Source organism: Phytophthora cinnamomi (genome assembly GCF_018691715.1).
Source record: "Phytophthora cinnamomi strain GKB4 chromosome Unknown Contig50, whole genome shotgun sequence".
NCBI lineage: Eukaryota > Oomycota > Peronosporomycetes > Peronosporales > Peronosporaceae > Phytophthora > Phytophthora cinnamomi.
This window is the reverse complement of record NW_027150983.1, coordinates 993,514-1,018,355: the sequence shown is the minus strand read 5'-3', so window position 1 is coordinate 1,018,355 and position 24,842 is coordinate 993,514. Positions and strand designations below refer to the sequence as shown.

General features: G+C 53.6%; 6 protein-coding genes across 6 annotated transcripts; 3 read left to right on the top strand and 3 right to left on the bottom strand.

The window, feature by feature from the left end:
• Nucleotides 1-26: 26 nt before the first annotated feature.
• On the top strand, nt 27-3,028 carry IUM83_06645 (uncharacterized protein; the record flags this gene model as incomplete). Its single annotated transcript, XM_067930870.1, has 7 exons — nt 27-335; nt 402-596; nt 677-1,427; nt 1,653-1,891; nt 1,948-2,142; nt 2,226-2,924; nt 3,023-3,028. 7 exons carry the CDS (start codon nt 27-29, stop codon nt 3,026-3,028), a joined length of 2,394 nt encoding a protein of 797 aa, XP_067789843.1.
• IUM83_06644 (uncharacterized protein) lies at nt 3,025-6,111 on the bottom strand (the record flags this gene model as incomplete). Its single annotated transcript, XM_067930869.1, has 1 exon — nt 3,025-6,111. One exon carries the CDS (start codon nt 6,109-6,111, stop codon nt 3,025-3,027), a length of 3,087 nt encoding a protein of 1,028 aa, XP_067789671.1.
• Nucleotides 6,112-7,165: 1,054 nt separating this feature from the next.
• IUM83_06643 (putative palmitoyltransferase) lies at nt 7,166-9,522 on the top strand (the record flags this gene model as incomplete). The annotated part of the gene is made up of 7 exons (XM_067930868.1): nt 7,166-7,315; nt 7,387-7,478; nt 7,560-7,819; nt 7,890-8,012; nt 8,082-8,284; nt 8,360-8,749; nt 8,827-9,522. The coding sequence occupies 7 exons, from the start codon at nt 7,166-7,168 to the stop codon at nt 9,520-9,522; spliced, it is 1,914 nt and encodes a 637-aa protein (XP_067789672.1).
• A 107-nt stretch (nt 9,523-9,629) lies between these two features.
• On the bottom strand, nt 9,630-10,995 carry IUM83_06642 (S-adenosyl-methyltransferase MraW; the record flags this gene model as incomplete). Its single annotated transcript, XM_067930867.1, has 3 exons — nt 9,630-9,860; nt 9,924-9,982; nt 10,062-10,995. The coding sequence occupies 3 exons, from the start codon at nt 10,993-10,995 to the stop codon at nt 9,630-9,632; spliced, it is 1,224 nt and encodes a 407-aa protein (XP_067789844.1).
• Nucleotides 10,996-11,404: 409 nt separating this feature from the next.
• Nucleotides 11,405-14,230, bottom strand: IUM83_06641 (Glycerol-3-phosphate acyltransferase; the record flags this gene model as incomplete). Its single annotated transcript, XM_067930866.1, has 3 exons — nt 11,405-12,136; nt 12,243-12,271; nt 12,346-14,230. The coding sequence occupies 3 exons, from the start codon at nt 14,228-14,230 to the stop codon at nt 11,405-11,407; spliced, it is 2,646 nt and encodes an 881-aa protein (XP_067789832.1).
• A 5,654-nt stretch (nt 14,231-19,884) lies between these two features.
• Nucleotides 19,885-22,056, top strand: IUM83_06640 (NIPA protein 2; the record flags this gene model as incomplete). Its single annotated transcript, XM_067930865.1, has 3 exons — nt 19,885-20,055; nt 20,125-21,779; nt 21,843-22,056. 3 exons carry the CDS (start codon nt 19,885-19,887, stop codon nt 22,054-22,056), a joined length of 2,040 nt encoding a protein of 679 aa, XP_067789673.1.
• Between the last annotated feature and the right edge of the window lie 2,786 nt (nt 22,057-24,842).

The following is a 24,842-nucleotide window of genomic DNA, read 5'->3' as shown; positions in this document are numbered from 1 at the left end:
GACAAGGTTAAATAGGAGGCACACACATGATGATGCTCATCGACGGTTACGTCACAGCTGGATCTGTGCCCTCAGTGCCCAACGTGCAGCCTCTCGTGTACACTCGAACGCAGGCCGCGACCATGACTTGCAGTCCTCCAGCCACGGGCTCGGAGCCTTCCACGTCTGTGCCCGTAACGCCAGCAGCATCTTCAGCTAGCGACGCCCCCAGCTCGTCCGATGAGATTCGACCGGAGCCGGCAGCTGCTCCTCGTGCCAAGCGAGCGCGGCGGCCGGCGAAGAAGCGCGAGCCGAAGCCCAAGAAGCCCAAGATCCGGACGTATATCCGTCGCAGAGTGAGTCCTGTCGTCACTGTCTGCATTGCTCTTATTGTATTGTATTGACTGTTGCTTCGGTGGTAGACGGAGATCGAGGAGCTGACAGACGAGATGAAGCGGCTGAAGAAGCAGATGGAGTACTTCGCCCACAGGAACGAAGTGCTGAAGGAGCGCGAGGCCCTGATAGAGCGCGAAAACACCAACAAGAGCATGCGCAAAGTCCTCCACTCGCAGCGATTGTCGTTTGCCAGCACACTGTCCATGGTCACGCAGTTCTTCGTAAGTTCGAAGCCGGCGGAGTATTTCAATGCAACCTTCGTCTAACTTGTTATTCACCTTCGTATTTTTCCTGTCTGCAGCGCAACAACTCGACAGAGCCGTTTGACCTACCTGCTAGACTCACAAAGGACCCGTTCGATCGCCAGCAACAACTGTTGAAGATGAAGAACGACCGGCTGCAGGTTGGCCATCATTTCATGCAGCAGAGGCACCTGCGCGACATGTCCACGGCTGAGTTCTGCGACCGGAAGAAGTACGAAGCAACGAACGGAGACCTCGTGTCGACCCGCTTTGAGATCACGCCGCTTCCAGGGGCGGGAAGTGTCAAGGCAATCATTGACGCGCTCCAGTTTTTCGTCTACAACATTGAGATTAGTCTATCAGAGGTGGTGGGGGACATCACAGTGCGCGAGAATGACGACGCCAAGCCGGGGAGTCCTGTGGCACAGCACCGCCTTGTTGCTACAGTCGCTGATATGGTACAGACTGACACGAACAACGTCGCGTTTGCGGAGTATCACCCTGCTGGTCCGCCGGGGAGTGGCGAGCATGAATTTGGGCTCATGATCTGTGATACCGTCGACGAAGATGAGTTGTTCCCGTATCGTCCTCAGACCCGGGTCAGGCAGGATATGACGCAGATCACGATGGTGGCGATGGACCAGACCAAGGGAGGGGAGCCTATGATGGTGATGACTCGCTGGTGGTGCTTGCGGATCCGAAAATCGGACATCTACATGCCTCCATTCGTGGTGGAGCGTATCCGCGATGGCGTTGACAAGGTTGAGGAGGCTATGCTGGCGGCAGCAAGACGAGCTGCTGGTGCAGGCGGTACGTCCATGTAGACGTTAAAAGCAGGCAGAATGGTGGTAATATTCTAGAAGGTGAAGTCGTTTTGTTGGTGAATTTATGCCGAACACTGTGCGAGACTTGCGATTATCGACTGGGATTGGAAGCTGAACTGAACAATTAACAGCAGATCCCAAGCTGGTGCGATTACATTCAAGCATTCTATGCCACACAACACGAGAGTGCAACGCCTCTTGTTCGGAGCAGGCGAAGGCATGATTCGGAGCTATCCAGCCGCGGCGACGTTCGCAGCGTCGGCACCCGTATCACCGGCTGCGCCTTCAGGCAGCGATGCTCCTGGCTCGTCAGATGAGGTAGCGTCGACTCGATCGGAGTCTGCGTCGGGGTCTGGAGCCGATCTGCCGTCCAAGCGAACGCGACGAACAATAAAGAAGCGAGATACTAAGCCCAAGAAGCCCAAAATTCGGACGTATGTCCGACGAAAAGTGAGTGCTGTGCAAGTATATATGTTGAAGAGCGTTTAGCTGAGTGCTTCATGAAGACAGAGATCGAGGAGCTCACGGACGAAATGGAAAAGCTAAAGAAGCAGATGAAGTTCTACAAAAGCAGGAACGAGAGACTGAAGCAGCGCGGTGCTCTAGTAGAACGGGAAAAGATGAATCAAACAATGCGCAAGGCTCTTCACGCTCAACGACTCTCGTTCGCCAGCACGGCCTCTTTGATCACGCAGTTTTTCGTACGTTACTTTACCGTGCTTTGCTACTGGCTGCTCTGATACTAAACGATCGGCATTTGCATTCGACGCTTTGATGGTTTTAGCGTGACAATGTCACCGAGCCATTTGATCTTCCTGCTCGCCTCGGGAGAGACCCAATGGAGCGCGAAGCTGCACTGCTGCGAATGAGGACAGATCGACTGCAAGTCGCGCACAATTTCATGGTTCAACGACAGCACTACAAACTCACGTCGGAGTTTTACGACCGCAAAAGATTTGAGGCCTCAAATGGTGATGTCGTGTCACTTCGATTCGAGATCATACCTCTGCCGGGGGCATGTAGCGTGAAGACTATCATTGACGCGCTCCAGAATTTCGTCTACAACCTCGAGATCAGCATTTCTGAAGCGATTGGTGACATCTCTGTGCGAGAAAATGACGACCCGGTTCCAGGTAGCCCCGTGGCGCAACACCGCCTTGTCGCCACCATTGCGGATCTGGTCCAGACAGACACCAACAACGTAGCATTTGCTGAGTATCGCCCAGCGGGACCCCCAGGCAGTGGTGAGAAAGAATTAGGTGTCATGGTATGCGACACGGTTGATGAGGATGAACTGTTCCCGTATCGCCCACAGCAACGCGTCAGGCAGGACATGACCGTCATCACCTACGTGACGCATGAGGAACGGGAGAATGGAGAGCCGATCATCGTGATGACTCGATGGTGGTGTCTACGTCTCCGAAAATCCGACATATACATACCGCCGTTCGTAGTGGACAGAATCGTTAGCGGTGTCGAAAAAGTGGGTACCGCAATGCTTTTAACTGCACGGCGAGCAAGTGGGTTGGGCGCATAGATCACTGATCCTGAAAATGTACAACCCTCGTCGTACTTCGCTAGTTTTAGGTAGGGCGAGCACGAGCCTTGAGTTCATCTAGGAAATTCCGAGGAGTACATGCAGATCCGTTGGAGCTGGAAACTGTCACTTCGGGCGTTTGTGGTGACGGGGTCTCTGTAGTCTCTGTAGCTTTGCGAACGGCAGCACCCTTGAGTTCATCCAAAAAGTTCATCGGTTTCAAGGATTTAACGCCATCTGTATCTCCAGTCTCCTTTTTACGAGTGGATGCGTACTTGAGTTCATCCAGAAAGTTTACCGGTTTCTTGGTGCTCACGGGCGCGGAAGCCTGCTCACTTATGTCGGATGTGCTTGCCGTCTCTAGCTTTGCTGTCTTTCGCTGGAAACGATTCTGTAGTTCACCAAGGAAGTTGGCTTTCCCACCTCCAAATGGTGACGCTCGAGGTGCTCCTGGATTTGAATTCTCGGCTTTTGGTGAGCCGTTTGCTTCTTCTGCTTTTCGAGTCTCAAGAAGCTTCAGTAGAGCTTTTGACTTGGGTGGTACAACCACTATTGGTTTCGGGGTCTTTGCTTCATTATCCTTCACGGACATGCTACCAGCCCTAGGGGTTGGTGGCCTCGATCGTGAACTTCGTGGAGTTCTGACCAGCTCGTCTTCTTTTGTGACAGAAGCTTCTCCCGCTTCTTCTGACTCAGGGGCTTTCTGGGATGGCGACAGTAGACCATCTTCCTTACCTCGAATAACGCGCTTGGGGCTGCAAAAGTCTTTTTCAAGGAAGTGCAGAACACCGACTGCGACCTGAAGAGATTTCACGCGTCGGAATCCTCGCGAGGGTACTTCAGTCGACGATTCAGATGCCGCAGTCGATTCCGCAATAGTAGCCAGTTGCATATCTTCTAAGTGCATCAGGCGCAATGCTTCCACTTCTGTTTCGGTCATGGCAACGGATTCCACATCTGCAGTCTCCGCTGCACGAACTACTGGTTGATTTTCTTCAACAACAGCCACCTCACTGATGTCATGACTTCGCTTAGCTATAGCACTATCAAGTTCGCGCTTTCGAGCTTCGGCCTCTTCTTCGACCGATAATTTCTTGAATGCTGCACGCTCACGAGGCTGAATATCGATATCTGCCGGAAATGGTCCACGAATACGAGGCGCACCTCGAATTTCAGGGTTTAGAGCCCGGATCTGAGCGACTTCAACTTTGTACTGCTCATATGTCGGAGTCATTGTGGACCAAGCTCGCTCACCGTGAGCCAGCTCACCCTTAACGGTATCCCTCTCCTTACACAACATTAAATGTTGCTGCTTCGCCTCCTCGCGTAAAGCGATCAGAGTTGCCTTACCGAAAGAACGCTGGAGGTCTTCATTGCGTGCATCTTCAGCAACAGCAACGTATTCAGCTTTAGCTTGCGGGATGAGCTCTTCATCCAGAGTTTTCAAACGTGTGCGTTTGGATTCGAGTCTAACGCGTTGACGCTCAAATTTGTCTAATCGTGCATCAATTTCAACGTCGGTCGGGTAGCAGAAAATCGGGTTGAGCTGCTGTCGAGCTGTAAGTTCTGGTAGCTGTACATCTCGTCGTGCACGCCTAGCGGGATCCCACCCTGCCTTTATGGTCTCGTGTTGCTGCTGAGCAGCAAGTTGTCGCACGTGTTCGATGAACGATGCACGCCATGCATTTTTCCGACAATCCTTGTCAAATGCGAAGTTTTCTGGCTGTACTCGTGCCAACGCGCGCAGTTCATTAATGTCGTAATTGGCGAAGTCCATAAAGAACGGCGCACTCTCGATCGCTAGAAAATTGGCTCGCGCAATGTCGTCTTCGTGCGTGACCAGCCAGTGCAGAAAGCGATTCATCTTGAGGTAGGCAGCGAGATCGTACGTGTACAATGTTCCTCCTTCGTGAGCTCGAGCAATAATCACCTCCACGGACAAGTCCGCGATGTCAACTGGAATGTAGGTTCTCATCAGTGCGAGGCATTCCTCGTTCTTTTCGCGCTGTCGTGCCTGCCACGCCGCTTCTCGCTTTCGCATTTCATCGGCAAACTCCTTAGCTTGCTCACGGCGCGTCTTCCAAATCTCCACGTCGTGCATGGTGCGCTCCAACTCAGTTTCAGTTCGTTTTAAGTCGTGTGCACGCGAGGCAGTGATCTTCGTGGCGAGCTGGGTAGCCTGTGAGCAAAGCGTGGATAATCGTTCGCTGCCTTGGGTGCATTCAGGGATAGTGCGTAGAGTGTAGAGCAACGAGCGCTTGGCTTCTAGTGTTTGCTCGGAGATTACAGGCGAGGGCGACAAATCCTCAGCGGCGACAGATGCGCCAAAACGATCTGTCTCGGTTCCAAGCCATTCTAGGAGCGTTTGTAGTATCCCCTGCTCTGATTTGAGTTGCTGCTGCACCGACAGTAGTTCCTCTTTTATGCTTTCTAGCCGCTTAGCAGTATATAGCTCCAACTGTGCGGCAGAAGCAGCAGCTGAAGAATCCTGCTTTGCTCGGTGAAGCTCTGCGTCCACACGAACAGCTCGTAAATTCTTCTTGGTCTGGGTCATATCTGCCTGGTACGTTGTCGCTTTGGATTTCAGCTCTGCAACTTGTTGCGCTTGCTTCTCTAATGAACGCAATTTTGTCGCTAAAGCCACGTTAGCCTTGTCTTCATCAGCGCAACGAGAGGGCTTGGACAGCTCCTGCATCTCGAAGACTAAGCGGTCGTAGCGCTCTTCACAGGCTGCAAGATGCCGATCTGCCGCAAGGAATGCGTTGCCCTTGGTGCTCTCGACTTTCCACTGTAAGTCTTCCTCAGAGATCCCTAATGATGCCTTGAGTACGTTGACCTGTTCCTGAAGCTTCTCGAGTTTGTTGTCGCGCCGGATGAACGACGCGCGTGGACTGGAGCCTGATCCTGGAGATGCTACGGAGCTCCCTGCGTCGGGGCCTCCACTTCCACGCACTGGAGTAGTGATAGGTCCTATTGGAGCGACACTAGGTCGTCGTCTTCCACCGGGACCGATTGGGGACATGATCGGCGAAGACGTGCGTCGAGATACTTGTACGAACACAGGCTCCTGCCGTTGTTGCTGCTGGAAGATCGTTGAAAATGTTCTGCTCTTTGGCGGAGATTGCTGTTGCATTGGCGCGGTTGAAGGTCTCCGCCCCATCATCGCCCCAGATCGAGGGGATGCCATACTCACTCGGGTTCCTTTTCTTGCATGTTCAGGACTGAGAGCCGTGATCGAGCTTCTGCTGCTCATCTGCTTCTTTTGAAAATCAGACTGCTGATTCTGTTTGCTATGCGGAACCCCGCCGCGGCCTAGTGAAGAGGCTGCAGTACTTGTCCTGCGAGTTGCTCCCGACGGTGACTTGGTCGCGGCAGGTCTCCCCCTCGAGCCACCCGTCGGAGAGGGCGGTCTTCTGATAGTAACAGGCTTTCTTCGAGGCGCAACGGCAGCCCGACTCGCCATCGTAGACTGCAGAGAATACGTCTTCGCAAACACCTGCTTCATGGCAGTGGCAGTCGGCGACCGGCCACCAGGAGGCAGGTACACCATGCTGGCTCGTCGCTCCTTCGACGGACTGCCAGCGCTGATGGTAGCCCTCGACTCCACAGATTGAACCGAAGCCCGCTTCGTTGCAACAGCCGTCGACCTGGAGGTTTGATTCACTGCAGGTTTCGATGCAAGTTGGGAAGTTGAGCTGCGCGGTCTCGTTGAACTGGGAGCTGCCGCCGCCTGCGAGTCTCGAGACGAGGATGAAGTCGCAGTAGTCGTCCCCATTGTCGCTTTCTTTGCTGGAACTTTCTCCAGGCCAAACTTGCAGTGCAGTAGGTTCTTGTGCTCGAGCAGCTCCTGGCCCTCCGCGTAGAGCCGCAAGCACGCAGCCGCTGCGACGTTGCGTCGAGGGGCAGGGGGTGGACTGGTCGAGGAAGAAGGGCGGCCGGACGCTGAGGCGAGGAGGTTCTGCTGATGGACGCAAGGCCCCCTACGCTGCATACTCTAGGCCGACGCACCAGCTGTCCGCGGCATCTCGCAAGTCCCGCAACGGCGCCGCAAAATAAGCCCGAGCAGCTATTCTTACTCCACTTCAACTTCGATCCATAAATAAGATGGCTACATCCCGTAAGTAGATGATGATGATGCTACATCCACCCAGAACGTGGCTCAGAATTCCAACGGAACGGCCGCCGAGATGCCGCCTCCGCGTCTCGTGTGTGCGTCCTGCAGCATCGTGGGGGCCGGCGCCTCGTGCCCCAAGTGCAGCGGCGAGCTCAGCGCCCCCAGCGCCTTCGACTGCGCGAAGCTCGGGCTGCTCCCGGAGCTGCAGGAGCTCGTGGAGCAGGTAAAAAACCTAAAAATCCAAATCCATTTGTCAGTTTTTGCAGATTTTAACAGTTGCAAAATGGGTTTAAGGACGCGGATTTCGACGTAAATGCATACGACGAAGCGTCGAATGCGACGTTACTGCACCATGCTGCTATCAGTGGCAAAATGGGCGTGATCGAGTACGCTTTTACCTTTGGATGCGTTTTACCCCTTTTTAGTTTTTTTTATCGTTTTTTTAACGTTTGCGTTGTTGGCAATAGATTTTTACTCGGAAATGAAGAGTTGAGGGCCAAAGTGGAGGTGGACGCTCTGGGAGGGGAGATGCAGACCACGCCGCTCTTCTGGGCAGCATTCCACAACCAGATCTACGCCGTGGAGCTGCTGCTTCGCCACGGAGCAGACCCGAATTTCCGAGACGGGCTCGGGTTTACACCGTTTCTAGTGGCAATTCAACGTTGTTTCCCCATCACAGCTGCCTACCTGGTAGCTAAAGGGTCTGATGTGAACCAGCGGATGCAGGGTGAGTTGGCAGTGACCTGAGATAAATTGCCACTGTCGATGCTAAATTTCCTCTTTTCACTATTTCTCAGATGCAAGCCAAAAGACCGCGTTGATGCTGCTTTGTCAGCCGCAGCAGTTCCACTTGGATAGTTTTCGCATGGTGCTGAGTCTTCAAGCAACGATTAACGCACAGGACGCCGATGGCAACACTGGTACGCTAAACTGTTGGAGTTTTTTGTGGGTGTTATCAACGGCTTGTTAACTTATTTGTTTTCTGGTAGCACTTCATTATGCGGCGATGAACAATATCGCCATGGCGGTACGAATGCTTCTGGATGTGGGAGTTGACACCACTATCGTGAATAAGGAGGGCCTTACGGCTTTGGCGATTGCACGCGTGCGCCTTCGTCCAGACTCGTCGGCGCGTCACCTTCTGACGGAGGACGAGCAGCTGCAACAACTTGCCCGCCGTACGTCTATTCCGGTGCGTAGTTGACGTTCATGTAGCGAGTAATTCAAAAAATCGTCGCGCTCATGTTCGTTGTGCGAATGCTGACAGAAACAAACACTCGAGGATAACGTCTACAAACTGGCGTTTCTGGTGCCGTGGATGGTGTTTCCTCTCGCTTGCTACGTGATTGTGACTGTGAACGGCGCGCTCTACATCATGCTATCTCTTGTCGTTTTACTGATTGCAGCAATGCTGTTGCTCAAGTTGCTACAACGTGGATCTTACGGCGACAAACGAAAGGCTGCATCACTCATGTTTGGGATAAATGTTGCCTCAATCGGGTATCTTGTCGGCAGTTTTCCTCGTTTTAGCGGCGAGTGTAGCGCTGCCTTCTGCACGTTTGCAGCAGTCTCTTTCGCCACGATTGGAGTCACACTTTACAAAACATCGACCTCGGACCCGGGCGAGGTCTTTACGTCATACGACGAAAAATTACATGTAAGTTTGTTGTGTATATGTTTGCCCCGTGTATTGGGATCTTTAGTTTGACGTTCGTTTTGCTTGACTTCTTGCAGAATATCCGCTGGCTGGTAGAATCGAAGTTACCCAGTGCGACCAAGCTCTGCCTCACATGCTTGCACAAGAGACCGCTGCGCGGGAAACACTGCGCTGAGCTGAACTCGTGCATCGCAAAGTTCGACCACTATTGTCCGTTCGTGGTGAATGCTATCGGTGCTCGCAACCATGCCGCCTTCCTGGGATTCTTGTTCTCGGCAGTACTATCAATCACACTAGAGCTCGTGGCTTGCTGGCGCTTTGCGCGCGTACAGCCTGAGCTCGTGGCAGATTTCACGGTCCAGTGGCAATGGTGGAAGTGGAATTCGTCGCTGTGGAGCTTACTTGTTGGCACGTTGGGTGGTGAAGCGGCTACTGTCGCTAATACGCCCGGGCTATTTGACTGGATCGGGAGTGTTGCACACTTTCAGCCGGTCTTGTTTTGCGTCATGCTGCTGGACGTTGTGCAAATTGCGTGGATCGCGTACATGCTCTTCTTTCACATCTACCTGATGTGCGCAGCCCTCACGACGAACGAGGTCGTGAAAAACGAGAACCTTGATCGCGCTTATTCCCGTGGAGTTTTCAACAACATCGTGGATTTCTTGGGTCTTCCTGGTCAACGTCCTGTGGATTGGCGTCGGCTGTACAACCTGGATGAGTTCAAGAACCAAGTCGCATCACACTCGTCAGGAAAAACGCGCAAGGATCTGTAAGTTTGCTGCTCGGAGACATTGGTCTTGCATGTAGGAAACATCCAGAGATTCAACACTTGCCCGTTGAGCAAGAATCTTGTGGCGTTTTCTTAGCTCGGGGTCATTGCTTAACGGATACGCTCGATACAGCGCAGGCGTGCACTACGCGAGCGCGAGTTTGCTGCGATCTCTTCATCAGTAGCTTTGGTAGCCTTTCGCCGCGTGAGACGGAAGCGCTTCATGCTTAACGGATCGATATCCTCTTGCTCTTGCTCTTCATCCAACTCATCACTGTCTTCATCTTCCCACTCGTCCTCCTCTTCATCTTCATCGTCTGTGTCCTCTCTGCCTTTAGTGTCCTTCGGAGTAGAAGAAAAAAAGTTAGCTCTAATAGTCAACCAAGACAACAACGGCAGACGTACCAACTCGCGGAAGAAATCCTTGATCGGCCGGTCTTCCAGCGAATGGAACGCGATAGTCACTAACACGTTGCACACAACACAAACTGACCGTCAGTTCTTGGCGACTAGAGTTCGTAAAACGCCAGTATTCCTGTATACCGAGTCGTCCATTAGGAGCCATGTGGTTCGCAAGCTGCTTGACGCCACTCTGAACATGATTGAGCTCGTCGTTCACGTAAATCCGCAGAGCCTGGAAACAGCGCGTGGCCGGGTGTGTGCTTCCGATCTTGCTCGCGCGTTTGCCCTTCTTCTTCTTGCTATTCCCCTTGCCTGCAGACTTCCACATGTTGGCTATGCGCTCGATGCACTCGCGCAGGTCTCTCGTGGTCTCGAACACCTTGCCGCGCTCCTCTCGGTCCCGCACAATCGCCTTAGCGAACTCCTTGGCCAACCGTTCCTCTCCGAACTCTTTGAAAATCTTGGTCAACTGCACTTCCGACAGTTTGTTCACCGCGTCCGCCGCTGTAGGTGCCTCGGGGTCTTGTTGGTTGAACCTCATGTCCAAAGGGCCGTCATTCAGGACACTAAAACCGCGCCTCGCGGCGTCGAAATGGAAGCTGTTCGCGCCCAAATCGACGAGAATGCCGTCCACTTCGTCCGGAAACCCAGCGGCCTCCAAGTGGCTGCCCAAGTCCGCGTACGATCCGACCTGGAAGCTCACGCGGCCGTGAAAATCCGACAAATTCGCTTGAGCGATGCTCAACACCTCAGGGTCCCGGTCCACACAGAGCAGTTTGGCGTCGGGAAAGTGTTGCAAAATGGCCCTCGAGTGGCCCCCGAAGCCCGCAGTGCCGTCCACGAAGTGGCGAGGCTGCGAAGTCTCCGAGATGTTTCGCGAGAAGGCACGCGAGAAGGCAGCGACAGTCTCGTGCAGCAGGACGGGGACGTGCACTGGTGGCTGCGAGCCATCGCTGGGGGTTCCACTGCTGCTGGGGGATGCACAAGACGCTGTTGATGCAATGCAGCGCGACAAAGAGCGAGAAAAGACCCTGGGCGCACGCAGCGCAGCGGAGGGATGCAGGCGGAGCAGCATCTTCGGTCGTCGGACTGCCAGCCGCTCGTTTGGTCTCCGCTATCGCTATAGACAGGGGATAGAAGATGGGCACAAATAGAGCGTTTAGATGGTCGCAACTTCGAGTGTCTGTGGTGCGGAGGGATGCGGAGTTGACGAGGATACTTTCAGTACAGCTTTGATATGGGCCGCTTACAGTGGTCGCATGGACGTTGTCGAGTACCTCGCAGAGCAATGCGGCGCTGACATGGACGCTCACAGCATTGATACTCGCCGCAAGATTTGACCTCACGGAGCATTGATACTGATGTTGTGGAGAATTGTCCTCTACCAGAACCGGTAATCATTTTCAATTGTCTCAATGTTCGAATCGCTTACGACCGCCTCCTCTGAGCTTGCTACGCAATATTACCATTAACTTATAAGGTGCCTAGGCCGTGGACGCCGCGGCCGGCGGTGCCATCCACTTGGCGTAGATGCTGCGGGAGCTTTGCGCTCCCTCCATGAGCTCCAGCGCCTCCTCGCGCGTGAGGTTACGCGGCAGCTCGTCTTCACGCCACAGGAACATGCGTGGTTTCCGGCGCGCGTTGACCTCGCGCGTGAGATCCTCGAGGACGCGCACGGAATCTGCGGGGTTTGAGCAGAGACGCACCACGCGCGACTTGCCATCATGCGAACGCTCGAAACGCACCACGCCACTTTCCACCAAGAAGTCCAGCGACTGCTTGATGCTTTCACTGCAGAGCGCCTCGGCGTGCGAGAGCTGCTGGCGCAGGAACAACTCCTTCGCCAGAACCTGCACTCGCCGCACGATGTCGCGCTCCGTGTGCTCGCTGTTGTCGCCCTCTGCAGTCGAGAGAAGGCTCCAAAGACCCTGCGTTGTGAGCCACAGCGAGTCCATGAAGGACCAGTTCAGTGACAGCACGAAGCTTGTGAGCTTTGAGGAGTTCCAGCGGTTCACATCCACGGTCATAGTACCAGAAGTCTCGTCAACCTCGCACTCAGCGAGCTCCGCAAGGAATTGATTCACGCGGGCTTCGATGTCAATAGCCTCGTGGCGGCAGATGTGACGCAGGAAGTGCCAGATCTTCTGTGCTTGCTGCTGAACTGCCCAGATGTCCAACTTATGTTGAGCTGAGTAGCCCTCATCGCACTTCGAACGCTGGCGGAGGGCAGCGTCAAGTGCACCAATTATGGCCATCTCCGGCAGGAAAATGTGGAGGAGGTGGTTGCGGTAGAAACCTAGCTCGAGCGCTCGCACTGGGTACTGCAGCTGCGGAGCCACGACATTGTTCACCTTGGTATCCACCTTCAAGATCGACAAGGCATGAGTAGCGATATCATCGTTTTCCACATGGGCCACTGTCGCACCGCGCTTCTCCAATTCCTCCACAAGCCACACCGTACGAGCCTCCAGCATTTCCTCTGTCACATATGCGCGCTTCCACATGAGCAAAGCGGATACAATGGAAGTGGACGTGATGGTGCCGGAGGTTTGCATACGTTCAGCCACAAGCTCCGACGAGTCCTGAAGAGAAGACGTTTCCGTGAGAGGCACCGGCTCGCCAAAGCGCACGTACGAGTGGCCAAGACGCAGGAAAAACAGGTCCCATACCGAACGGAACAAGACGGCCAGGCTTTCTTTCTCCTTGGGCTTGCCCAGAAGTTGGTTCGCGTACCCATCGACCTCGTACACCTTGTCGTAGTCCAGTGAGATCGGGACGACCAAGACAGTCTTCTTCGTGGCCTCGTTACCGTTAGTCTCGTCATCACCAGCAGCGGGGCGTGACGTCCTCTTCACGTAGTTGAGGAACATCGACATGAAGCCCAAACGAGGCTTGCACACGCGTCCGTGACGCGATCGGCCTCCTTCGATGAACACTTCCACGGGGTTGCCGTCGTGCAGCAGCTCGTGTACATATTGCTCCAGCACTTCCTTGTAGAGATGGTCGTTGCGGAACGACCGGCGGATGAAGAAGCTGCCGTTAGCACGAAGGAACGAGCCCACGAGCGGCAAGTCCAAATTGTTGCCTGCAGCAATGCGCGGCAGCGGGATGCCGTACGCGAAGCACAAGTAGCTGATAATTAGGTAGTCCAGGTGGCTCTTGTGCGTAGGCGCAAACACAACGCTGACATCACCCTCGGAGGCCTCTAGCACGCGGCGCACGTGGTGCAGGGACTCCAAGTCCACGTGGAGGCCGTGGAAAAGCAGGCGCCAGGTCTTGGTCAACAGCCAGCCAAGACACCGCACAGCCGGCATGAACATGTCCGACTTGAGGCTCTCGAAGATGTGGGTCACCCGCTTCAGATCCGCCGGTGTGAGCTCCGTGCTCTCCTCCTTCAAACTCGCCGCCTCCTTCACCCTGGCAATTAGATTCCGGTGGTGCGTGCTCACCGTCGACGGGGGTCGTCCCAGCAGGTTCACGCCGACGCCCGAGCGGCAGATAAACAGCAAGTCCAGCACCGCCAGCCGAACGTCCGCGAGTTGCAGCGCCAAACTCGGCTGCGGCCTAGTCGAGCTCTGCGCCATGAGCGACCTCGCCGACTCGGCGCAGCGCAGCTCAATGGACGACAGCAGCCAGGACGGCTCCATGACGTTGACGAATCCGTGCTGGCGGCCGCCGTCCGCCTCCTCCTCGTCGCAGTCCTGCATCAAATGGGCCCTGACAGCCTCGGGCTGCACCTGCTGCTCCAGCACCACCGGAACCGGCTCGACAGCCTCCAGCTCCGTCTCCTCCTCTTCTTCCTCTTCCTCTGCGTCCTCCCCCTCCTCACCGGAGCCCACGAGCCCCTCGTCCATCATCTCCATCTCCTGCGTGGCCGACGGCAGCGCCGCCCAGTCGCCGCGCCACTTGTCCGCGCCGATCTGCTCCGGCTTGAGGTGCAGCGGCGTGCCTTTGACCTTGGCGGCCGCCTGCTCGGCGCCCAGCAGCTCCTTGTCGTCCTTGCGCGCCTGGATGGCCACGGCCAGCGCCATGCTGGACGTGGTCACGGCCTTGGCCGCGTGCTGGTGCTGGTGCTGCTGCTGCTGGCGCTGCGACGCGTCCGCCTTCTTCAGCAGCGCGCGCACCTTGTCCTGGTACTTCTGGTAGCGCAGCTGCAGCCGCAGCGCCGCCCCGTTGGGCACCAGCAGCGGCCGAAGGTGCGCCGGCAGTTTCGGCCCAGCGCCCAAGGGCGCGCCGGACGCGCTGGCGCCGCGCCACTCGTCCCCGAGCCGCGGGTGCGCCATGTGCTTCTTCCCCATGGGCTTGAGCATCCTGCAGGAGGCGGAGTGCGGGCGCTGCTGCTGCTGCTGCCTCCAAGTCTCGAGGTCCCGAGGTCGCGAGCCGGAATGATGGCGAGTGGTGGCGATGGAAGGTGCGGCGTTGACGACTTGATAATGCCCGTGATAGGAGATACCTGCTTACGATTATAAGATAGATGTGCGCGTGATGTATCATTAGATGCTATAAGCATACTTATTGAGACTTGATATGTGATGATACGCAATAATTGTTCGATATGTATTTTAGGTTGGGATACACTGATCCAGGGGTATAAGGTTAGACGGGTGAATGCCTTCCGGCGCTGTATCCGCGTAGATCATGATGACCACGAGGTCGAGCTGGGCTGTAGTGTATTGTAGTGGCTGAGGCGTGGCGTAATCGCAATAAGGCTCAGCAACCAACGGATGCCATTATCCAAAATTGAGCGACAGGTCCAGACCTCCCAATACAGGTACAGTCAAACCTGTTTATATGAGGCCCCGTTGGTGGCCATCTACAACAATGACTCATATAAAATGGACTCAGTTAAAAAAATATGTGGTGCACGTAAAGAAATCGCGCATAATTCGCTGCCGCTTTGCCTTCACCGTAGTCTCCCGAACCAAAGCGGTCACGGTCTGTAAAGCTCTTCGTTCTCTATCAGTTTGCTCTCCGCATTGAAGCAAAAATGCAGGCAGCTCCATGCAGTGTCTCAGAGCGATGGCAGGTTGAATTGTGGGTTCCTGGTCCTCCTCCTCCTCCTCCTGCTCGTCCTGCGAAACTGCATCACTTCCTGCTGCTTCGTCCACTATCACATCTGGCTCGTGCGCAGGCACGTCCTCGTCCACTGCCAGATACTCACTAGCGCTCACAGCGCCCTCCCACTTCGATAAAATCGCTGTCAAATCCACTCAGCGAGCATGGGGTTGTTCATGCCAGGATTCTGCTTGAGCTTTAGATGCACTTGGAGCTTTTGTTCTAGCGTCAGACAGGAGACATTGCGAGGGAAGGGGGCTTGCGTTGGGGGTTGGGCGTTGAGCAGTTGGGGCTTTGAAGAGTGTGTGGTCGTGAACAGTGTGAATCAAATAAACAGGTTAGACCTAATTTGGTCCTCCAAAATGTGACTCATATACCTTGTATACATATAAACAGCGGTTATACAAAAACTAAGTAAAATATTTGGTAGCAACAAAGCTTGCATCAAATAAATGGCAAGGCTCAAATAGGGAGGATCATATAAACAGGTTTGACTGTACGTCAGTTGTGTAGATCTGCGAACCACGATATCCTATCGATGACTATTTTATTAAAATAGGGCAGGGCTTTACAGTAGTCTGCTACAGCATTATAGAAACGCAGTCATGGTATCCAAAAGGTCGAAGATACATATTCAATGTTGTGGCAAACTCCGGCCGTGCTACAGGAGGTGGCATAGATTTCGGTTTATCTGCAGGGCCTCCGAAGATAGCATTGTCAATAACATTATTTCCGAAAATAACAATAAATTACGCATTTCCGCGGGTCAAGACATTTACCGCGATAACTTATTTTGTTGACTTGTGATATTACATAATTTATGACAGACATCTTTATACAATTATTTTTGCTGCTAACCAGCCATCTACTAGGTTCCAGTTGTTCAGAAGCGCTGGGATCATTGGTCGCCCGCGTTGCTAGTCACCGGCAGCATTCACGTTTCAATTTTACCGCTCAATGCCACCAAGTCCCCATTCCCAGCATGACCCGCGCTACCCGCCCCCCTCTTCCTAAGTACACCAACTCCCAAATCTCGGGGTTCTACTTCCGCCCGTGCCGTGACGAGAATGACGAGGTGATTTTCGAGTATTTCCGCTGCTGTTGCGGCACGGTGCGGAAGCAGACCCATCGGAAGGGGACTCCAACCTGATGCAACATGTCAGGCGGGAGCACCCTGACTACGAGACTGCCATGCTCGACGCTTCGACGGCAGAAACAGGCTCGCTCGTCAACTTCGTACGCCACTCGGCGCTCAACCTCCACGGCTGGATGGTATGGATTGTCATGCGCAACCTGCCATTATCCTTTTGTGAGAGCCGCGAAGCAAGGCGGTACGTGTATACATTACTTTACTGTGCTTACTTTACTATCGAAAGTAACGGCTTTATTTTATGGATGTTATTCAGCTACTCCAGCCTGGACCCCATCTCGGAGGAAACGCTGCGGGCTGGCAAGGACGGGGTCGTCGTCGCCGTCGAGCGTTCGATTGCGTCGGAGTTTCCATCACGCTTCGGCATCATGCTCGACGGCTGGACCCACGCATTCGAGCACTACATCGCCGTGTTTGCGTGCTACGGGGTGAACGGCAGCGCAAAGACAACGCTGCTCAGCATGGCGCCGCTGCTCGACCCGCTGGACGAGGACCTCTCCGCCCAAGGGCACGTCGAGTTCCTCGCCACCATGCTGCCACGCGACTATGGCGTACAGCTGGCGCAGTGTCGCTTTCTTGTAGCTGACAACTGCGCCGAAAACCGCCGACTGGCGACTCTTATGAGCGTGCCGCTTATTGGGTGCGCAAGCCACCGACTGAACCTTGCTGTTCAGGCAGACATGGCAGCGTATGAGGACGACCTGGCTGTTGTTCAGGCACTCATGGTCAAGCTACGTACTCTGACCCAATCTGCAAAACTACGGTAAGCCCTATTGTGTATATGTGGTGTGTCAATATGTTTCTAACACAATTTGTGTACTTTTGTAATTTTGCAAAAAAGGTTGAAAACTCCACTTCGGCCTGTCATCCGCCAGGACACGCGCTGGAGCTCTACGATCGAGATGGTACGGCGCTACCTCAAGCTCCTCGAGTTCCTCGACGTCGAAGACGACGACATCATGGAGCTGCTGCCGCCGGCGGCGGCGAACAAGCGACTGCGCGCCCTGTACCAAGAGCTTTGCGATATCGAGTCGGTCTCTAAGGCCCTTCAAGGCCATGACGTTGACCTGCTGGATGTCCGCGAGTGGTTTGACGAGCTGATTGCTGTCAAGCCACAATATGAGCGCTTCATTGGTAAGTTTATAACTGTGGAATTTGTGTTTATTAAGTTAACTTACAATTATATAATGTTTTTATTCTGCAGGACCTCGAGCCAACATTGTGCACAGCCCAGACGTTGAGTCTGGCTGTGTTCGCGTTCTTCGCGGGAAGGCGCAGCGACTGACGCGGGCTGAAATGGTCGCTCCGCAGCCGTTTGAAGCTGTCAGGCCTGACGACGCAGACGCAACTGAGAAAGCGGAGGAGGCAGCCGCGTCGTTCGTGGAGCGTCTTCGTAAGCGCCGGCGGCTTGCACAGGACCGTGTTAAGTATGAGCAGCTGAAGAGCATTACACCCACGTCGAACGTGGTGGAACGCTTCTTCAGCATTGCTCGGGTGACGTTTGGTCATCAACGACACGGACTGCTGCCGTGCACGCTTGAGACGATTTTGTTTCTCCGCCAGAATCGGTCGTATTAGGGTGCAACGACTGTGGACAACTTGAGCTAGATGATAAGCTAACTAGTGTGTTGTTAATAGACTATATGCTTTCCATAATGGCATTATTTATTGTATTACGTTGGGGGCACTGCCATAATTTACTGTTGTGTTGATAGGAGCGTCATGGGATAATTTATTCAGCCCCGCACAATCTACTAAATAAAAATGCCATATTCGGAGCCCCTGTTTTTCTGTACCTCGAATGTCTGAAATGGCTCACATTAATTACGGTATTATTGAGCAGTGGTAATTTACGGCAGCTGTTCTAACAATCATAATGGACCAGAGAAGTATTGCATTTTGTTTTTCTGTCATTTTGCCGATTCCTTCGTAAGACTGGGGCAATTAGTTTATCTGAATTTGGAGCTCTCTAAAGCTTAGATGATAGGCAATTCAAATCTCGGACGAGTTCGATGATCGGACTCCACAACGGGCGCTCCAGGTTGGACGGGGCCCAAGAAAAGGCGGTTGGGAACTGGTCGGTGGAGAAGTTCACGACAGAGAAGGGTGTTCACTAAAGGCGTTTCATGCCAGTGAAGTTATCGAGCGCGTCATGCGTTCCTACACAGTCAATGTTTCCTCCTATACTAGCTATTATAATAGCAGATCGCCAAAGAGTCCTCCGGCAGAACCCTGTTGTACTCCTGCGTAGGACTTCAATCCCCGAATGTCGCGAACATGTATTTTATTGGTCTTTTGCAAGTTGCGTATTACTGCTAACTTCCCTCTAATCTGAGTTTCAACATTATTATTAACACAGGTCATAGCAAATCCCACCCTGCACCCTAGTCTCGTGTATCTTATTCTCAATTTTTAAACATCGACCTTGCCAAAAGCACAATACAGTGTACTTTTGTTGGACTTGCAATTCCCGCTCCTAATTCTCCTTAGTGCACTGCTAATCTGCTCCGGTAAGTTAACCCCATCTTAGTAAGTATTATACTTAGTTGTTTTACAAGCTACGCAGCAAAATACCCCAGGTTGATGATATGAGGCAGGTTCGGCGCTGTACATATTCGTACATATTCGGTCTAATAAGGACAGTATTAGGACGAACATTATAATAATTATCCTGCAGGAAAATTTTAGATCACAAAGTGCAATCTACCGGTATGGCGGTAAACTACGCAGGTTTTATGTTTTTCGGGACATTTAGGATCATTTTACCTAAGAATGTTTTCTTCTGTGATGTAAGCCTTACACTTCGAAACCAACTCATGAAAGCTAGAGCGCATTCTGCCAGTTATTTATTTTTTGCTACCAAGTGCATACTTGGGATGCAGACTGATTATTGAACCCGAACGAAAATCCAACCATGACACCATAGCAGAAAATACGCTAGCTGGCCTAACAGCAAATATTGCTGCGAATGGACGTGTTCAGGTTTACTGCTTTTCGAGACACTCAACAAGATGCAGTCTATGACCTATGAGTTGTATAATCGCTTAAGCCTCACAACACCAACACATGCAGCTTTAATGGATTCAGCAGAAACGCCCCTTTTTGCTTATTCGTAGACGTACTTCGCGAAGTTATAATTAGAATTTGATTTTTTGCGGTTATGTCTGCCGCCAACACCCATCGCGAAGTTATTTAGAATTAGAGGAGCGCGCTCGAGGCGCATGATTCCGGTGCTCGTACGAATGAATTCTCACAGCGGACAAGCATACCTAGGCGTCAGCTTCAGTGTCTACCACAACGGAATAGGTCTGTGCCTAGAGGAGCTTGTGGTAAGCTTGTGCCGAATGAAATCGGACATGACCACCGCGCGTATGCTTCTAGACTGGTGGTTACCCAGGCAACACCCGGGCAATATCCACTCAGCGCCCCCATCTGCGCAGCCATCTGAGGTATCACCTATGTCATCTCCAATACAATATGGTAGCCGCAATATCCCCTGCACCGGCACTGCTGGCAGCAAGTTGTCGGATGTCGGATATTCATGCACAGCAGGTGTTGCCACCAAGTTGAAGTGGGCTCCAAATCTGAAAGAATCAGCGTCCAGAGCTCCTTTCTCTGTCCGTCTGGCCGTCTCAGCCGTCCCTGATTCGCAGCCTATACTGGACGCCAGTGCTGCCGTTTCATCGCCGCAATTAGCTCCAGCAGCTCCGCAGTCGGTCGCGTCACTTCCCTGCATTCCTCTCCACGTCTCGCTGCTCCATGTCGCGGCTGCCGCTGTGGCTGCTCGCGGCGTGCTGCGCCTCGCGTCTGTTGGCGCCGGCCGCAGCCACCTGCTCCACGTGCGACGTGCCGGCCGCCTCGGCGCTGAGCTTCTGCGCCGCCTTCGTCTCGTTCCCGGCCTGCCGCTCCGGAGGCTCCTGGAAGACCATGGTCGGCGACTAAAACACCATTACTGTACTTTATATTACGCTAAAATAAATTACTGTTCAAATGCTGCAGGACGCCGCTGCCCAGGAGCGGTACGCCTCGCTGCCAGTCAACGGCTCGACGGCCGACAGCAGCTGCGAGACGGCGTTGAAGCGGACCCAGTGCCTCGCAGTCTTCAACGCGTGCGAGATGGGCACCCCCGAGACTTTATGCCTCGACAGCTGCGCCGAGGCGCTGGAGGCCAATTGCGCCTCGAAGCTGTCGGCGGCCGAGCTGCTGGCCTTGCAGGTTGACGCGTGCGGCAGTCAAGAGGAACCGGTGGCGGGGGTCAGTGACGAGGGAAAGTGCTTCGACACGGACTACGACGGCCCCAACAAGGCCGTGTGGGTGATAGGCTTCACTATTGCTGTGGTGTTCTCGTTCCTGGCGAGCGTGGGCATCAACCTGCAGAAGAAGGCGCTGAAGCAGAACGAACTCGGGCCGGAGCCCAAACCGGCCTATCGACTGCCGCTGTGGACGCTGGGCTTCGTGCTGTGTGCGGTGGGGTCCGTGCTGGACTTTGTGGCCTTCGGTCTGGCGCCGCAGAGCCTGCTGGCCCCGCTGGCGGCGCTGACGCTCGTGTGGAACATGATGCTCGCGCCATGCTTCAACAAGGAAAAGCTCAGCAAGAAGGACATTGTCTCGACGCTCATCATCTTCGTGGGGGCTACGATCGCGGTCGTTTTCGCTTCGCACACGTCTCCGTCGTACAATTTGGACATGCTCATGCAGCTTTACAGGGACCCGCTCACGATCGTCTACTTCTGCGTGGTCGTCTTGGCGGTCATTGCCCACTTCGCAGCGATCAAAATCGTCGATACATTTTGCCTGATGAGCAAACGACATCGCATCATCCAAGTGGGCACCCCTGGGATGTGGTCGACTCTTTGTCTCGTTGGGTATGCTGGTCTGGCGGGCACTTTAGGCGGCCAGTCTGTTCTGTTTGCCAAGTCGACGGCTGAGCTGTTCAAGGGAGTTTTAACAGGAGACGCGAGCTGCTTCGCGCACTACCAGACGTACCTTATCGTGTTCGCACTGATAGTTTGCCTGTGTCTTCAGATCAAGTACCTGAACGGTGGACTGGTTCACTACGACGCTCTCTCGATGGTTCCTGTGTACCAAGCGTATTGGGTCATTAGTGGTGTTCTCGGTGGTGTCATCTACTTCCAAGAAATCCGCACCTTCTCGGTATTGCAAGCGGTTATGTTCGTGCTAGGAATTGTCGTCAGCATCTTTGGCGTTGTTCTTCTATCGCGCCGAAAGCACGCACCAGCAACTGCATCCACCAAGGGCAAGATAGAACGCGGCTTCAGCTTCACGTCGCCGTCGGAGTCGAAGCTGGAGCCTCCGAAGAGCTCGGACTCGCGCCTGACTCGCGTCCCAGAAGGAACCGCCGCCGAGGAAGTTGCTGTTGAGCAGGTAGAGACGACACGCAGTGATACCACCCGCGAGTTCCTCGCTTCAATTCTGGAAGTTCTCAATGAAGAAAGCACAACGGAAGAGTCGGACGGCGAGGACAGCAGCCACGACCGGCGCAGTGAAGCCGAAGTGTCGGAGCACGTTAATCGTCAGGCGATCGACAACTACTTGGACATGTCCACTACTGTAGGAATTTCGGAGATCCTCGGCGGTCTTGGCTTCCAGAGTGCGCGAGAAAGCGTTTTGCTTGGACGGCGCATGTCAAGTCGGTAAGTCAGTGCGTTCGCTCTGTTTTGTCGCGATCAAGACTAACTAGTTGCATTATGTTACAGCGCCCCTCGACGACGCACGCGCCGCAGCATGGACGACATTGAGGTGGGTTTGCCAGCAGCTACCCGCGAAGCCAACCCGAAAAAGCCCTTGCCCAAGCGTCGATCTATCACATTCTCAAGCTTCAGGTCTTCTTCCAGCAAGGACAAGGACAACAACAAGGACAAGGACAACAACAAGAAGGATGAGGACACTTCGCCTAAGGATATGGTTTAAAAAGCCAGAATCTACTAGTTTCATTAGTCTTCTATCCCCAACGAATATATCCTAGTTTTATGAGCATACGCCTCGGGTCAATCGTTGTCTACTCATCGGAAGACGTGATAGTGACCACTACTGACGTGGTCGCTTTGTCTTCGTTGTTCCCAAGATCATCGTCTTCTTCTAAAAACCGTTTCTTCGCAAGAAACACGCACGCCCACGTCGCTCTTGACACCTTGAGAAACTGGGCATCGGCCGGAGCGATGCACCTGGCCCCATTGAATGACCAAAGATTCGAGTGACAGTTGGCAGAGGCAATGTCACCTTTGCGAGGGCACGCGACGCCAAAGGGGCCATGCTCGTTGCCGAAGCAGATCGGACCACGAGCAGGCGGGATGAAGAATGTTGCGTCATGGAGCACGCTGATAGGTAGGGGGCTAGTCACTGCAGTGCTCTCGGCCATGGTGGGAGAAGTGTTGGACTTGTACTTGAAGGGCGAAACTGCAAAGTGGTGGATCAAATCGTTAACAACGGCAGGTCATAACGGATGAGGTGATTGTTGGCAGCATTGGTTTCATAAGATTGACTGTGCGTTGAATTGATCCCATGATCGGTTAACGTGATTAACTCAAGCATTGCTTCGTCGTTTCGTTCCTGCCCAGGGCACACGGATCCAGCTAGGAGTTGGTTGCTTAGCCTGACAGGTGAATTGGTTGGGTGTATTCGTTTCATTTTGTAGGCTGGAACGATCAGCCTGATAGTACGAGCAATTAACGTGACTAACGATTGGTTTTGAGTCGTTTAGTTGGGGAAATGTATTCTAGCTGCAGTCGCACAGATCCAGCCCCCTACAGTAGCTGGTTGATTGGCACATCAGGAATCGAAACGAGTGCAGATCCAGTAGATGCAACGGATGTTTTGCGTTGCTTGTGCACCCGCGCTGCAATCGCCGGCATGGCAGACCCGCGATGCAGAAGGTCCCGGTCACTGATGCCCAAATCTCCACCACGTTGAAGAGCTTGGACATCTTGCTTCAATTCATTCACGGCTCGCAACAGTGCTTCATTTTGCAGAGCCAACTGCAGCACCATTCCTTCGAGCAACTTTGTGCTGTCTGAGTGCTCTCGAGAACCACGCCGGTTGTGCCTTTGGACAGAGGTTGAATTCAGATCTGGGATAGTAGCACCTCGATCGGATTTATGTCCTTCGTTGTCATCATTGTCACCCTCGTGAGTCTCTTTTGGCGGAGGCACATCAACATCAGCAGGTAAGATCGCGCTCTGCATCTCTGGTGCGTTCCTCCACTTTGTCATCATTTTCAATCGGCGAGGTAGAACACCGAAGACCCTTGCGGCAAGCACACGCCCATACTCGATAGCTTCGTGCCTCAAGTCGACATGCATGGGGGCTGCTTCAAGTCTCTCATCATCCTCGTTCTTTCCGCGTTGGGAACCTCGTCGTCGCTGTCGATCGACGTCGATTTCTCGCTTGGCCTTCAGGTAGCCCTCGTACACAACAACCAGAAACAGGTTGGCGGCTACAAACACGTTGAACAGCAAGAAGCACGCGAGCAATAGCGTGCGTAATGTTGACGTGCCCGCAGCATCGTGGCCAATTTCTCCGTAGGATGTAGCTGAAAATCCCAGCAGCGCAGATGACCCAGATGACCCTGGTGTGCCTCCTGTGCCGGTCTGCAGCAGAATTGCCACAAGCGAACGCACAGCCTCCGGTAGACTTTGAAAGAGCGATGACTGTGCGCCTAGCACAACAAGACACGCGCTGGCATATCCCATGACTATCAGCGCCATCACAATTAATAATACAAACAACTGCGGTGCCGCATATACTACGGCTCGGACGAGCAAATCCACTGGTTGAGATACTCGCAGCATTAGCAACAACTCGATCCAAGCTAGACAAATGCTGGCACCTAGTGCAAGTTGAGAAGCACGGAACGTCTCCACGTACGGTCTTAACGACACAAAGCTGTCCGAGTCGAGAGGCAGCTCGGAGGGTCGTTTTACCAACGCTACCAAGCGCAGCAACCATGCGCAGGTGTAGCAAAGAAGTCCAAAAAGTCTCACACCGCTGCCATGACGGCGGTGCAGAGGACTGGGTCTTATCTTGCTCCTAGGTTTTTCGAGATTTGACCGTTGCCAAATTGTTTGGTACTGCCATTGCCGAGAACGAGAACGCGCAAGTGCGAGGACTTCATCCAAGAAAAAATACGCGTAAAGCAATATCACAATAATGCGGCATGCCGAAACGAGCCAGTGATCAAGGTCCAACAGGAAGCTGCTGGTGAGGGGGGACACTCCTGCACTAAGCGAAGCGATTGTCCCTCCAGAAGCCGGCAATTCAACCAGAAATCGGAGCGCTACGATGTGTCGGAGCATAGCGTTGAACATGCTCATATCCAGCATGACCACCCGGGTTTGCCCGTCGATATATCCATTCACATTGAGAGCATTCAAAATGCTGGTGGCTTGAACTTCATTTGAGCGCGGGAGTACAACTGAATATGCTGGAGCTGGCAGCGAGAATTGTGCGCTTGACACTGACATTGTTGAGAAGTATGCAGATCGCTCGGTATCTGTATCTGTGTCATTGAGTCCTTTGAACGTGTACACGTTTGAGTTTTCCACTTGGATAGGATCACTTGCTTCGTAGTCCAAGGAAAAGTCTCCGTCGCTTGAGCCGTAACAGTAGAAAGCTGTGTAGTCTTGCGTCCAGTTGAAAAATGTCGTCACTCGAGACGAACAGTTAAATTTTTCCACACGAAGCTGGCCGATGCGAATGCC